This window comes from Elephas maximus, chromosome 7, assembly GCF_024166365.1.
Source record: "Elephas maximus indicus isolate mEleMax1 chromosome 7, mEleMax1 primary haplotype, whole genome shotgun sequence".
NCBI classification, from domain to species: Eukaryota; Metazoa; Chordata; class Mammalia; order Proboscidea; family Elephantidae; genus Elephas; species Elephas maximus.
The window spans coordinates 127,376,200-127,391,183 of record NC_064825.1 but is presented as its reverse complement, the minus strand read 5'-3'; the positions used below and the strand labels follow the sequence as shown (position 1 = coordinate 127,391,183).

Sequence of the window (14,984 nt, the reverse complement as noted above, 5' to 3'; positions counted from 1 at the left end):
TGCCCAGGTGAACAGCTGACCAGACATTGGCCTTGGTCATTGACCAGTCTCCCCAGCCTGTTGCCCCCAGGTTCCTAGCTGTTCAAATGGGACCCCACCAACCTGTGCCTCCATCTGGAATTTGCTTTCCTTGAGTACCCACAAGGCTCAAGTCCCTGATCCACTGTCACCTCAGAGGGCACCACCACCTGCACTAGGATGTAGGCTCTGGTAGAGCAATGCCACTGCTCACTACCAGCTCGCTGTGGGGACAGGCACACCTTTGGTAGCACAGCCCTAGGGTAGTAAAACCCTGGAGGTGAGCCTCTGACTGGGCCACCCAGGCGTGGGAGGTGGCCGATGGGGGATTCCCAGGGGAAAAGCTGACTTGTGCAAACTCAGGCAACAGGAAGTGTGGCCAGCTGCTGGGCTCAGCGCCCTCCTTGCCAGAGAGAGCAGTACTCTGGGAGCAAATTGGGAAGTTTTATTGCTGTCCCCAAAGCCTCCCCACTACAGAAAGAGGGTTGTAGAAAATGAAGTTTGTTGCAATCGTGGAAAGTGTCATTGAGCTCCCAAGTGAGAACAGGGGATTTTAGGAACGTGAACCCACTGCTAAAACTAGCATGTGGCAGCAGACAGAACAGTTGAAGCTTACACGTGGGAGGTGTAAGCATCCCTCACAATAGGAATCCTTGTTGTTCTTTGGCTGGATCAAGTGTTTCCTGGGCCTAGTGGTTTCTGACTGTGGTATCAGTGTGGGGGAAGCCCCAGCCTGAGATCCATGAGGTTTATCTGAACCTCCCAGAGCTAAGGGTCTCTGGGTATAGAGAGCCTCCAGGATCCCTCTCAGCAGTTAACTGGGGAACAGCACCACCTAGTGACCACCTCAGCAAGGCCACGGAACCAAATTCCCAACGTCCCATCTGAAAAAGACTTGTCTCTTTTGTTCAGCTCCCATACCCTTCATAAGCCAGAAAGTGAGCCTGACAGGGCACCCCCTTTCAAGTCAAGAACTAAATGACACAGCAACATGTAACCACGCCCAACTGGCTTGTTTTATTGAGGGGACGTGGAATTAACAACGTGAAGACAGTTGGGACCTGAGGTTGGGAAGAACACTCTCCCCTCCCCAGGCATGCCCACTGTCCCAAATAAAAATAACCAACTATGGGAGAGCAGCCCAGACAGCGACCAAGGGGAAGGGACGGAAACAGGGAACTGAGGGCAGCAGTGAAGAGACCATGCGTGAGCTGGGAGGGCCGAGGCAGCGGCTGTACAAGTAACGCGAGTATGAGTCTCTGTATCTTCCACGTAGGCATGTATAAATATATAGACATAAGGTGTTTCTTCCCCTTCTCTCCCTTCTGCTTGGTGCTGCGTGCCGCGGTCCCAGCTCCTCTTTCCACGTGGGGCGAAGGGAAGGGGGATGAACAAGTCATCACCGAATCGCAATCAGACCCACATCCATCAGCTTCTGGATCTTCTGTGCTATTACGGGATTCTTCAAGTGTCTAATGAAGGAGACAGAGTTACTTGGAATGAAGCATAACTTGAAAAGCCTTACTTGCTCTTAAAGCGAGCCCTTAAAAGACGCCAAAAGGGTGTTGAGGAGTCCTAGCAAAGATGACCACACAGAGACCTGAAAAGGCCTCTCTAGCCTTCCAGTCAGAACCTTGCTGGTTCCACCTTGCAGAGTCCATGAACACGGCTTTAATCTAAGACGTTCTCTGAGCAAAAAGGGTCTGTTCAGCTGACAGCTCAGGCTACCATAACTAATATACAAACGAAGCCCTTCAGCTCACCCACCAGCTGCCACCCTTTAAAGTAAGAGTTACACAATAAATATCCCACCCAGACTGGTCCCACCCCCAACACAGTCTTATGCATCCTCATCCATTGCTTTTGTTCACTTTCCCCTGCTCCACATACTCGCTGAGTGCCTGGGGGTCCTTCTGCATTTGCTCCAAGATGAGCCGCATGGCTGGGTCACTCATGATCTGCTGCACCTCAGGGTCGGCCATGGCCCGTCGCTTCACATCCTCAGGGCTGTCGTGCCGGTTGTACTGGGCCATCATGCAGCGCTGGTAACCGTCTGCTGCCTCCTGCACGCCAGCAAAGACCAAGGGGGTAGGCATTAGCACTACCTGGCTCACTGCTTCTACAGATCCAAGATGACAGAGGTCATTGAGAAAGAAAAAGAGGTGAACATGTGTGGAAATGGAGGAGACAAAGACTCAGTGGAGGAACACTGAAAACACAAAGGAGCAGCAGAGGCAGGGAAGGCCACTAATGCCAACAGCAGCCCCACCTTGCAGCTGGAATCAAGGTCGAGCGCCTTCTGGTAGACATCCATGGCCTTTGTGTAGTCCTTCATTGCTTCCAGGGCAGCTGCTTTCCGTGTATAACCCTTAACTAGACAAAAACGGAGGGTGAGGCATTACCCAAAATGCAGCTCTAAAGGCTGCTGCTTCCGCCTCTTCATCTGCACACGAACACCCTTCCACCCCCGCCGAAGGCTAGGGGTTCCCAACTGCTCCACCCCCGCCAAAAGCTAGGTCCCCCAACTGCTACAGGCCGGAGGACATGCAGGCAGATTCAACAGGCCCTTCCTTCTCTCTCACTTTTTGGTCACGTCAAGAGACAGGGGTAGAGACAGCAGAAACGCACTTACTGAAGGTTGGCTCTAGCTGGATGCACTCCTCACAGTCCTAGAGGAGAAGGAAAAAAGAATGAGGCCATAATGGACTGAATTACGGCCTCAAAAAAAGTGTTTATCAATCTGGCTGGGCCATGATTCCCTGTATTGTGTGGCTGTCCTCCATCTTGTGATTATAATTTTATGTTAAAGAGGATTAGGCTGGGATCAAACCACCACCCTTACCCAGATCACATCCCTGATCCAAGGTATAGGGAGTTTCCCTGGAGTATGGCCTACGCTCCTTTTCCCTCTCGAGATAAAAAGGAAAGGGAACCAAGCAGAGAGTTGGGGACCTCATACCACCAAGAAAGTGGCAGGTACTAGGAGCAGAGCGTGTCCTTTGACCTGGGATCCCTGCACCTGAGAAGCTCCTCGATCAGGGAAGACTGATGATAAGGGATCAGTTTGTGGTATTTGTTACAGCAGCACTAGATGACTAAGACAAGGTCCACCCTTTAGAGGAAATAATCTAAGGCAGGTGGGTCAGTTAGCTTATCGAACCCTTGACCTCAGCGACTGCAGAGCATCTACCTTGTCTGCAGAGTGTCTGTCAGTCTTACCATCTGTGCTATGTAACACTAGGCAAAGCATACAGGAAACAGTGGTGCAAGTAACGTGATGAGACAAATCCTGATCATGGACCAATGTCAGCAAAAAACGTAAAGGTGGAGAAACTTATGGCCTATGTCCTCCTAAAACGTGTCCTAACCTGTATTAACTGTCTAGACAGTCATACCGGTGCAGGGTGGGTCCCAAACCTCATCACTGCCGAGAGGGATCTTATAAAAGAGAATATACACACACCATGTGAAAATCTGTCTATGAACAAAGGAACACCCCCAAAGATTGCAGGCAGACATGAGAAACTTGGAGAGGGGACCGCAGAAGAGGAAATGACACAGCTGAGACCCCCATTTGGTCTTTTGAAAGGACTTTAGTCTCCACAAATGTGAGAAAATAAATTTGTTCTTTAAAGTCACCCACTTGTGTTATTTATTAAGGCAGCACTAGGTAATTAAGGGAGCCCTGGTGGTGCAGTGGTTAACAGTTTGGCTGCTAAGCCAAAGACTGGCAGTTCAAATCTACCACGTATGCCTTGAAAACCCTATCAGGCAGTTCTACTGTGTCCTATAGAGTTGCTATGAGTCGGAATTGATTCAATGGCAACTGGTTTGGTTTAGGTAACTAAGACACTGTTCCAGTTTGAGAAACTAGAGAATGACATCAGATGACGTGCTTGAACCTTGATTAAAAAAAACCCAGTGCCGTCAAGTCGATCCCGACGATACTGACAGTTTTAAAACGTTTGTGGAACAAGTGGGGGAATCTGATTAAGGTCATACAGCGGATGTTATCGAGTGTGCTACCAGTAGCGCGCAGTACTGTGACTGGACAGGGAGAATCATACGTTTTGCTGTGTTTATTCTCAACAAGAAGATGATAAACTTTAGTGGAAAAAAAAAAAAAAACAGAAAAAAGAACACCATGCAGTATAGTTAGCAAACCTGGGCTTTAACGCCAACTCCACCAACAGCCAATTTCATTCATTCTTTTTTCCCATTTGCTCGTTCGATCTAAGTACCTCCCATACTCATAGGCGACTCATGACTTGCTATTTTTTGCTTTGTAAACCAATTTGTTTTTGATGCAGACTTGTACAGTCCTGGCAATAACACCTCTAACCACAGAAAAAACCCAAAGCAATACAAATCCAGGTACTGGCGGCTCTAGATAGATCACATTGTTACCCGCCCTTAATACGGTTTGGGTTTGTCCATTTAAGAACAGCCAAAGAACCTCTCAGAGACACAAAGCAGCTCCTGTTGAAGCAAATGACGGAGACCACCACCAGTGTGGAACAAATTACGCGTGACCACGTTTGATTTGACTCAGCACAGCCAACCTACCTAGCTGAGCTAAACATCAAACAGTACAGAACGGAAATTGTACTGAAAAGGATTCAAGTCCTCAGGGAAGGTGAAGAGGGTCCACTTCCCCAAGTACTCCCAACCACTGATAACACCAAAGGCTAAGAGCGAGCAGGCAGAGGCCCCATATTTTACAAACCATGCACATCCCATTATGAACCTATGATCGAAACAAAAACCTAAGATTGAATGGGATAAAAATGTGGAACAGAACCTCAAATTCCTAAAAAAATTAAACCCAGACTTACTAGACTAGTTGAGAATTGAAGACTCCCAAAGATTACTGCCCTGAGATACTCTTTAAACCTTCAACTGAAACTAACCCAAGGTCACCTTGCAGCTAACAGATTGGCTCACAAAATAGTGAGTATCACCTTTAAGTACCATGCTCCTTAAAAAAAATCATCTATATGAGTGAGACCAAACATTCAAAAATTACTTTAAAACACAAATGAGAATATAAGGCAGCAGGGAGTCTAAGTGAGTGGAAACAGAACGAGAATAGAAATAACAAGAATGTTCACATGTGGTGACGAATGTAACCAACATCACTTGATCAACTTGTGCAGAAACTGCTGAATGGAAACCTAAACTGTTGTGTGACCCTTCACTGAAAAGAATGAGAAAGCATTATTACTGATAAAATGATGAAAACACTGAGAGAAAGCAGTATACCCCTCATGCTGCGGTGCTTCACAGCTCCCCCATCTCCTTACCTTGAGCGCCAGCTGAAACTCCAGGAGTTTGGTGTAACAAGCAGCTCGGTTGCTATACAGTTTGGCATCTCGTGGGTTCCGTTTGATGGCTTCTGTATAATGCTTCATGGCCTGGGGGTAGTCCCCTGGACAAGGAAAAGAAAAATTACTTTAAAATGCCAGAAGCCACCACCTCCCACCAGGCCACACTCGCTCTGCAGCCAGGGCACAGAAAGGACGGCCACACCCTTCTACCCACAAAGTCCGTGGCCTAAGCTCTAGTACCTTTCTGAAAACACTCATTGCCTTTGTTCTTCTCCTCCAAAGCCAGGTCAGGGTTTATGTAGGCCAGCCGCTCTTGCTCCTTCAGGATTTTCTCTGCCTACAAAAACAAAATTATTGAAATAGCAAGTTAAATTCCCATAAACATCTAAATATTGGGCTACAAAACCTAATGAGGATTTTAACTTTTGAAGAGTACTGCTGGTAAAACTTAATTTATTTTAGTAATCTTACATTCCTTATCACCAAAGTACACTGTTACATAGACGTGCCTGTTAGAAAAACATCCACGTATTAATAGCACAATTGACTGTAGCCTTTTCTTAGCGAATAAAATGCCTCCTCCATAGTTTGTAACAGTTGGCACAGTACACAATACTTTGGTCACCAAAGAAAAACCTTATTACAACAAGAACCAGAACGCTGTCAGTGCACCGACCCTCACCATTAGCACATTCAAGATTAAAATGTTCACCAAAACAAAACCCACTGCTGTCCAAAAAAAAACCAAGAAAATAAAAAAGGCCTGCAAGAGTGCCAGATTATTTGTACATGCCGTCATCCATAAGTAACAGGGCAAAACCATACGAGAGAACAAATGCAACTTCTTTAAAAAAATCTGAGATCCGCTATTAAACAAGTAATGAATGAAAAAATAAACACTGAGTAACGATTAATAAAAAGAAACGAGCCCCGAATCTTTCCCTGCCCACCTGCTGGCACTTCTTCAGCACATCCGGGGTTCGGTGCTCTGCCAAAGACTTGTTGTAGAAATGGATGGCATCTTTGTACTTTTCTTCTTTGAAGTAGGAGTTGCCAATTCGAGCATAAGCTCTGATAAAGGCAAGAGAAGAAAGTATCTGCTAAGGGCAGGATCAGACAAGGTCGGTCCCTGACAAGAAGATACCTCCGTACTAACACCCCTTCCACACCTTCTGTCTTCCAGCCTATTCTTAACACAGCAGCTTCTGGAACCAGTAACCCCTCCTCCCCGTGCCAGCAAATCTAAGTCTTGGACGTCAAGCCCTCCACCTCATTCCAGGTATCATGGAAGGCTGCGCCTACTTGGCAATCTGTCGATAGTCTTCTCGGTTCTCTCTCCCCACTTCAATGGCCTTCTCACAAAGCTCCCGGCATTTGTTGTAGTCGCCCTTCTCGAAGTACACCGCTGCCAGGCAGGATGGTTAAGAAAACACAGTCAGTCCTTGCTTCTTCCCTCACAAATGCCTAAAGACTCTCTCGCCCCACTTTCTGGGCCTCACCTGCTTGATTGGTAATGTAAGTCATGTTGGTGGGGTCCAGATCCTTGGCTCTGTCATAATGCTTCAAGGCTGTGTCAAAGTCTTTCTTCTTGTAGGCATCATTCCCCAACTCCTTTTCTTTCAGTGCCTAGACGAGGATTGGAAGAAGTGAGTGCTGAGCAAATCTAACTCAGAGAGCAAACAGACCAAGAGTCTCTGATGGCTCACAGGTACCGAAATAGCATGTGTAACTAACTTGTCTACAGACGAAGCAAGTTCTCCGTATCCGAAGGCCTCTATATGCGTCACCGTACAAATTACAACAGTGAAATGCCCGCAGTTAGAAATTACAGGAAATTTAAGAATCCCCTGAAGATTTCATCTTTACTTCCTCTAAAATCCCCCCTTTGCAACCTGCTTTCCTGAACTTTATCAGAAAATAGAGGGGTTCGTCAGGGCAAGAGTGAGAATGGTAGATTTTGCACTAAGTTTTATTCTGAGAGGCTGGAGCAAATCCAGTGTCTGTCATTGGGTGCCTCAGGGTCTCAGTCGTGAGAGAACAATGCAGACAGGAGAGATGAGAGGGGACCATAACCATGGCAGAAGTCTTTACTGCACCACCACCCACATCATGGGGCTCTTTTCCACCTTGGAGGTACCCTGAACAACCAACGCTCACCCATTTAAAGATGCTAAATTTGGCAACAACCTGCTGTTCCTGTTCACAAGGAGGGCAATAAAATCATTTAGGCACGTGCGTCCTGCTCTGGAAGACGCTATTGCTAAGTGTGCAACTTTCAACTAAATACCAAGTCCAGTTGGGAAGCAGGAGCCCAAACACAGGAGACACTGTCCTTCTCTATCCGGGCAGGGACCAGTGAGCATGCTGACTGCCTACTGGGGCTGAGGTGATATAACTCTCATGCTTAGTCTCTGAGAAACACGGCTCCTATCAAATCTCTTGTGAAGCTGACCTTCTAAAAAATTAACAATGAGGACAGAGAAAGGATGCTTCCCACCAATAGGCTACTTGCCCCAGGTTGACTGCTTGTCAAAGCTGCAAGAAGACCAGTAAAAGCCCCTCAAGTGACTGTCAGTGAAGTTCCCCTCCCCCACTTTGAAGCGGCTCCAATTTCCCTAAGAGATCTGAGGATTACAAGGTTTACACACCAAGGCCTAGATGAGCATAGGCTCACCACCCACCATCCAGTTAGTAGATTTTTAAAGGTGCAGAGGTAGAGTTGGTTCAAACCCCTAATTCCACACATTGGTGGTATGACCGTGGGTGAGACACAGAGTCTCTTGGAACCTCAGTCCTCCCCCTCCCCCCGGGAAATGGAGTTGATAATACCATCCTAAAAGCAAACAAACTCAGAGTCGAATACAATACCTACCTCGTACTAAGCACTAAAAAAATACCTATGGTCATCCAAGATCTACAGGTGTCCCCATCGGACAACAGATATTGCTAATGGGTAGGCTGTTCGCACATGTATGACGGTGAAGAGAAAAGAAAATAAGACCTGCTTCTTGTTCTCTGGGAGATCTTCTTCCATCGGCTCCGGTTTGGTCTCCTTTTTGGGAGGAGGTGGTGGTGGAGGGGTCGCGACCTCCTCTTCTTCATCCATACTGCCCAGGTCTACTCCCAGGAGGACACTGAGTGTGGTCATGATCCGTGGATCTTGCAGTTTCCTAGAAAATTAATGGGAAGGAAAAACGGAAATGTTCCTCCCCACAACTACTGTAAGGCCTCACTTACTGCTAAACCTGTTCCCTATACATAGAAGCTTCTCGCCCATCAAAAGATCACTAGATACCGTACCACCCAAGAGTTACAACTGGCGAATACACAGTCCTGCACAAATCCATCTAAAACAAAAGGATGGAAACGTCAGATTTATCTCGTGAAGCCAACAGATACACAGACAAATGAATTATCAAAGGAATCCTTCACTATCCTGCCTCAGAAACTGGAGCGATGCACGTAGTGACGGATACCAGTATAAGCTTTGGAGACATGATACACCTGAGGCTTTCGTCAACCCTGTTTCCACTGCAATACACTGACGGAAACGTGGGGCCTATGTGTACGGGAAGAACGGGTGGTGCTGGATCAGAGTCACCAAATCATAACAGAGCAGGGAGGAGACATGTGCGCATTAGAAGAAACATTCCAGATAACTGATATGTGTGCTCCCTGACCTTCTATACAAAAACAAATAACTCCCACACCATTCTGCGGAGAAAAACTGACGTCAGAAACCCTGTGGTCTAAACCAGAGTGCCCTCTGCCGTAGGGTCCGCAAGCACAACACTCGTGTCCATCCCCAGAGACTCGACATGCTGCCTTAACTTACGTGCCCAGGTCAGATGGCTTGTTTCGGAGCTGCTCTATCAGTTCCCGGTAGGAAGGGTCACTGAGCAGTGCCCTTGTCCTGGGATCACCCTCCAACTTCTGGTAGAGATTGGGCATGTTGAAAGGGTTCATGAATTTCTTCTCTGTCCCAAACAAAGAAAAGACAATCACTGTGTAATGGGTTCACTCAAGTCACTGTGACCTAGAGCCTACCAGATGTGACAGCCCGGGTGGAAATTCAGCTTAAATTTAATGCAATTAATAAAATTAATACAAAGACAGCGTTCTTCTTACCTACCTGCCAACCGGGCCTCCATATTCTGTAAACCCTCTTTGAGCTGAGGATTATTTGCTTCATGTTTTAAGCCCTCTTCATAGGTTCGCTTGGCCTCCTCAAACCGGTTTAAGAACTCTAGAGCAGCTGCTTTTCGTGAATAGCCCTTAAACCAGCAAAGGAAAACACGAAACAAAACAAAGGATATATAGAGGTAAATCCAAAGAGTCCTGGTAGTGCAGTTATTAAGCACTCAACTAACTGAAAAATCAGCAGTTTGAACCCACTAACTGCTCCATGGAAGAAAAGATGCAGCAGTCTGCTTCCATAAAGGTTTACAGCCTTGGAAACCCTGTGGGGCAGTTCTACTCTGTCCTATAGGAGCACTATGAGTTGGAGTTGACTCAGTGGTAACAGGTTTGGTTTCTTTGAGACTTAAAGACAAACCCAGAAGTTGAACTCAAAAAAACCCACTTTACACTTCACGGAACACAACAGGTATTCATGTGAAGGCCAGAGAGAAAACAGGAGTGGGAAGAGACCACCACACCAAGACTGATTCTGTCAGACTCCAGCCCAACATAGAAGACACACACATCCCCATGCCTCGTTTATCTTAGGACCAACAGTGTCATCAGTGTCTTTAGCATTTTCTTTTTTAGTTGAAGAAAAAATAAAGCATGACTTACAACTGACGGTATCTTAAGTCTGACAAAACATGCTACTTCTCTGAGCAACAAACTCAAACAGGCAGGAAGGTGGGTGGGTAATACACTGAGTCTACTCAGTAGACAACTAGGTAACTCAGGAGAGCCTGAGAGGTAAGCACTGCATGCCTGAGAATATCAACAGACATTTCCGGGAAACACCTGAAGAGCCCCAACAGCTTACCTTGCCCCAGTCAGGCTTCAAGTCCACAGTTTTGCAGCCATCCTCGTAAGCCTTCTGGTAGTCTCCTTTCTTGGCATAGGCCGCGGAGCGATTGCTGTAGAGCACATGGTTCTGGGGATCTAACTTGATTGCTTCCGAGTAGCACCGCAGCGCGTCATCTATGTTACCGGCACTCAGGGCCTTATTGCCCTTCTCTTTTAGTTCATTTACCTGAAACGATGACAGATACTTCAGAACACATGGACAAGGAACCACAAGGCGCCAATTAGGTTTCCTGCCACGATACGCTTCTTTTGTCCAAGTTTTTGGGTGAAATTCGTTCTTTTCTGCGGTTACCAAGCAATAGGTTACGAAACAGAGAGGAGAAAAATCATGGGTCAATTCACGTACACTTCCAACCCCTTTAGGAACAAGCAGAGAAAAAATAACCAGGAGCAAGAAGGCAGATCTCTTTGCTCTTCTCCGGGTCTTGTGTGCATTAGCAAGGCCTCAAGGTACTCTTCCGAAACGCTCCACTTGGAGCAGATGAAGTCACTCTAGGCCATACCCAGGACTTCCTTTCGAGAAAAATTCATTTACTATAGATTTCCAAGAAGTCCAAAAGATAAACCGAGCAGAGGAAGAGGGAATCAGGGAGGGACATGAGCAGGTGTGCTCTCAGCCATGCACTAGTGACTTTGAGGATTTAGCATGGTGGACGGTGCCCTTCCTCAGTGCAGATGCTTACCCATGGCCCACCTGCTGTTTCCTCCTATCAGAGAAGAACCTTTACCTTTCCCCAAGTACCCATGTGGCGATATGTCACCACGTGGTAGATTAAGGTTCTGTTCCTTAATGGAAAACTAAAAAAAAAAAAAAAAACCAAACAAAACCCATTCCCATCTAGTCAACTCTGACTCATACAGACCCTATAGGACAGAATAGAACTAACCCAAAGATTTCCAAAACTATAATGTTTAGAGAAGCAGACGGCCACATCTTTCTCCAGCAGAGAAGCTGGTGGGTTTGAACGGCTGACTTTTTGCTTAGCAGCCAAGTGCTTTACCATGGTGCCAACATGGTCCCTTAAAGGAAAGATAGGCCCCTAAAATCGTCCCTGTCTTACCACACTTTAAAATTAGTATGTTACCATGGAGGTGAGAGCTTAGTCTCCTGTCCTCTCAAACATGCAGACTTGGCTCAGCAGGAAACCAAGGGGCAAAATAAAGTGAAGGGGACCTCAGCCCCTCTCCCAAAAGGTCAGGTGCCCTGAAGCAGCCTACCTGAGGGAGGAGGAACATCTCAAAGGCTCCTTAAAATGTAAACATTCAGTGAGATCATAGAATGTATCTATCACCCACCTATGACCAAATAAATGTGGTTAAAAGAAACGATTCTGGAACCCCAAGGCACACCAATTGGGAACCTCCACCAACCAGAAATCTCAGAGAGGAAAGGGAGAAAGAAACTGCCAAATTTAGAGAGAGAATGAAAACCTTAAAGCCCAGGATGGAGGTCAGAGATCAAAAAGTTACAAAACTCAACTGGTATCAAAAGACAGCTGAAGAACAGCTTCAAGTCCTTGCTATCTTATATATATATACATATAAAAAAAAACACAACAAAAAACAAAAACCCAAACCCACTGCCAAAAAGCTGATTCCAACACACAGCAACCCTACAGGACAGGGCAGAACTGCCCCATTTGGTTTCCAAAAGACTATGTTTACAGAAGCAGGCTGCCACATCTTTCTCCCGAGGAGCAGCCAGTGGGGTCAAACTGTTGACCTGCCGTTAGCACCTGAGCACCTAACCAGTGTGTCACCAGGGACCCCCCTCTATCCTACAGAACTGCATTTTTCAAACTGAGTGGTGACCTGCAGTGGGTCAGAAAATAAACTTCGTAGGTCATGACCAGCATTTTAGGACTTGAAATAGAAACCACTAACACCTTAAGCACAAGATACATAAATACCAATCTCTTTAATGTGGCATATGGTTGTGTGTCTGTTTCAGATCAGACAGAGAAAGGATTTGGGAGACACAAAAAAATCCAATTTGGACATTCGAATCTGTCCAATTTTCCAGTATTAGGCGACATTCAAATTTGTCCAATTTGAACCTTGCCTAAAACCGAAATATGGATCTCAGAGTTGAAAACGGAAACAAAAAACAGAGACGTGTTTGTTTTGAGAAACAGGTTGAAGACAATAAGCTCTGACACACCTGGAATTAAAATGGCTAGTTATTATATAGATACATCTGCCATACAAATTTGCTGTTTGAGTTTACACATCCATTTTCAGCCTGCCAGTGCACACATTCCTATAATGGGCGGTGTGATCTCTTTCTACTATTTTCGTTACAGTGGGAACAGCCCCTTTCCTAAATTTAACACAGCAACGCGTTTATTTCAAGTCTTTCTTGCCTATACTACAGCCTACTTAATTCCAGACACACGGAGCAAAAAGTTTCTTAACCTCTCCATTCCCACCCTCGTTTTTCTCTTTAAATTAGCAAAGCAGCTCCAGGTTTGGCTAGAACAGTAATCCCTACATTAGAGCAAAAAGTTCACCTTGTACATCAGCCAAAAAAACGAGTCAGCCCAGTGTTCCTTTTTTTTCTTTTCTTTTCAATCCTTACGGCTGTTAAAGACAACTTCCAATCGAACAAACCCTAAGCCTTTCACGACCTACAGGCCACTGAGGACACACAACCAAGTCAGGGAAGGTAACCAGCAACAACAGCAGCTTCAAGCTTGGCCCCCCAAAATAAAAAGCAAAGATGAATTCTTTACTTCATCTATAGTCTCACTCTCCTATAGGAAGAAATTCCTCCTAGAGTAATGAGAAACCGACCTCTCTGAAGTGTCCGACCTCACTCACTCTAAAATCCCCTCCCCAAAAAATAATAATAAAATAAGGGAAGAGGGAAGAGGGGCCGGACACACAGCTGTGAAACACCGGTCATGCCGGGATTGATTCCACCGACACGGCCCGCCGCTCGTCCTGCCCTCAGCGCTACGCCACCCGATCTCAGACACAGAAAAGTAGTTTTTCACCCGACTGGGTCCCAGGCCACTAAGTCCCGCCGCTACATCCGCTGTTTTTCTGTCCCACCGCTCGGATTCTTCCAAGTTCATTGTGGCCAAGTCCGGGGTGGCATTCCCGCAAGCCATCTCCGATCGCCCGAATTGCGAATTTCCCCGACAAGGACTCTGATCACTCCGGCCACTCCTCTGGCCCCTCGCCGCCTCCGTACCCCCCCCAGGGTGCAGGCACCATGCCCCCCGCTCTCCCTGGAGCCACCCCCCGGGAGGCCTCGGGGCCCGGCCGCGGCCCCTCTTACCGCTGCGGGCCGGCCTTACGCGGAGCCGCTGCCTCCCCTGGCCCTCGTCGCCGGAGCGGGAGGCCACGCGCGGTCCCAGCTCTGCGCGGTCCGACGGCCCGGGCCTCGCTGCACTCTTCACCTCCCACCCGCCGGCCGCGGCCCTCATACCCTCGCCTCCCCGCCGATGCTCGCTCGCCCCGGCCTCCCAGTCGGGCACCCGCCTCGCTCTCCTCCTGCGGCCGCGGCCCGGCCCGCCCTGTCCCGGAGCCGCCCCGGTGCTCCAGCCTACCCCTCCCCCTTCACCTGCTCCATAGCCTGGTCCGGAACCCCGTTGAATCGAACTCGTCGGATCCGCGTTCCCAACCGCACGCGCCTCCTTCTGGAACCTACTAGAAGCTGCCGGGACCCCCCGCGCCCGCCCCGTCCTCTCCTGCTGACTGGTCGAGCTCCTCCTGGAGGCTCTCTGTGCTCCTCTACTATTGGTTTAAGTCCTAGCCTATCATCTTCTCTTCACTCTCATTGGGTAGCGGAGAGTAATCCCCTCAGCCCTGCCCCCCCGCTTCTCGGGATTGGGCTATCCCTAGCAAGCCCCGCCTACCTCATGTTCCATGATTGGTGGGAGTGGCGGGCTTCTGCTACAACGATTAGTCACTTGCTCCGTCAATCACGGCTTCGCTAGCCGCACCCATTGGTTCAGTTCTTTCTGGAAATTTCCACCTCTCCCATTGGGCTGACGGAGCTCTTGGCGCAATCGTCTCCAGAATAAAATTTCAACTGGGCGGAGACTTGCCAAACACCTTGCGCTGATAGGGTTAAATTGCTGTCCGTCAAAGAGCCGTGGCCTGGTTTCGCCCCGCCCGTGGTTTGTCGGAGGTTGCAGCCGCAGTCGCCCTCTGCTGCTGGTGCCGGGTTGGTTGCGGGTGTGTGGCAGCCGGCGCAGCCGGAGCTCAAGGCCCTTTCACGCCTGGCCCTGCTGCGAGTTCCGGCCGGTCGTTTTGCTCCTCCCGGCAGCAGAGGCCTCAGCCTTCCTCCCGTGCGTCGGCCGTGGGGGTCTCAGCCGGCGGCGTGACTGTCCGCGTTGGTCACGGGAGAAGGGGAGGCGCTCCCTTCCCTTGGGCGCCGGCCTTCCCGAGCTTTCGGCCTGTTAGGGATGCCGCGTGGCGGTGGCGAGCGCTGGGACTCGAGTTGGACCGGTCGGGGCACTCACGCTGGCGGGACAGCTGGCCAGCCGGTCTCCATGAGACTCTCGGGTCAAAGGTTTGCTAACCTAGGGGTTCAGGAGGCCGCGTGCACGAAGGCATTTTGCATCGGCTAGCACTTACTGAAAGGGA

The 14,984-nt window shown here is 48.3% G+C and overlaps 1 protein-coding gene across 1 annotated transcript; it reads right to left on the bottom strand.

Annotated features, from left to right (window-relative positions):
- Positions 1 to 1,006: 1,006 nt before the first annotated feature.
- STIP1 (stress induced phosphoprotein 1) lies at positions 1,007 to 14,063 on the bottom strand. Its single transcript, XM_049892340.1, has 14 exons — positions 13,957 to 14,063; positions 10,345 to 10,554; positions 9,478 to 9,619; positions 9,181 to 9,322; positions 8,347 to 8,515; positions 6,845 to 6,971; positions 6,648 to 6,750; positions 6,296 to 6,416; positions 5,586 to 5,682; positions 5,322 to 5,446; positions 2,651 to 2,687; positions 2,288 to 2,391; positions 1,909 to 2,081; positions 1,007 to 1,490 (listed from the first exon to the last, which is right to left on the bottom strand). The coding sequence occupies exons 1-14, from the start codon at positions 13,963 to 13,965 to the stop codon at positions 1,418 to 1,420; spliced, it is 1,632 nt and encodes a 543-aa protein (XP_049748297.1). The 5' UTR covers positions 13,966 to 14,063; the 3' UTR covers positions 1,007 to 1,417.
- Positions 14,064 to 14,984: the final 921 nt, after the last annotated feature.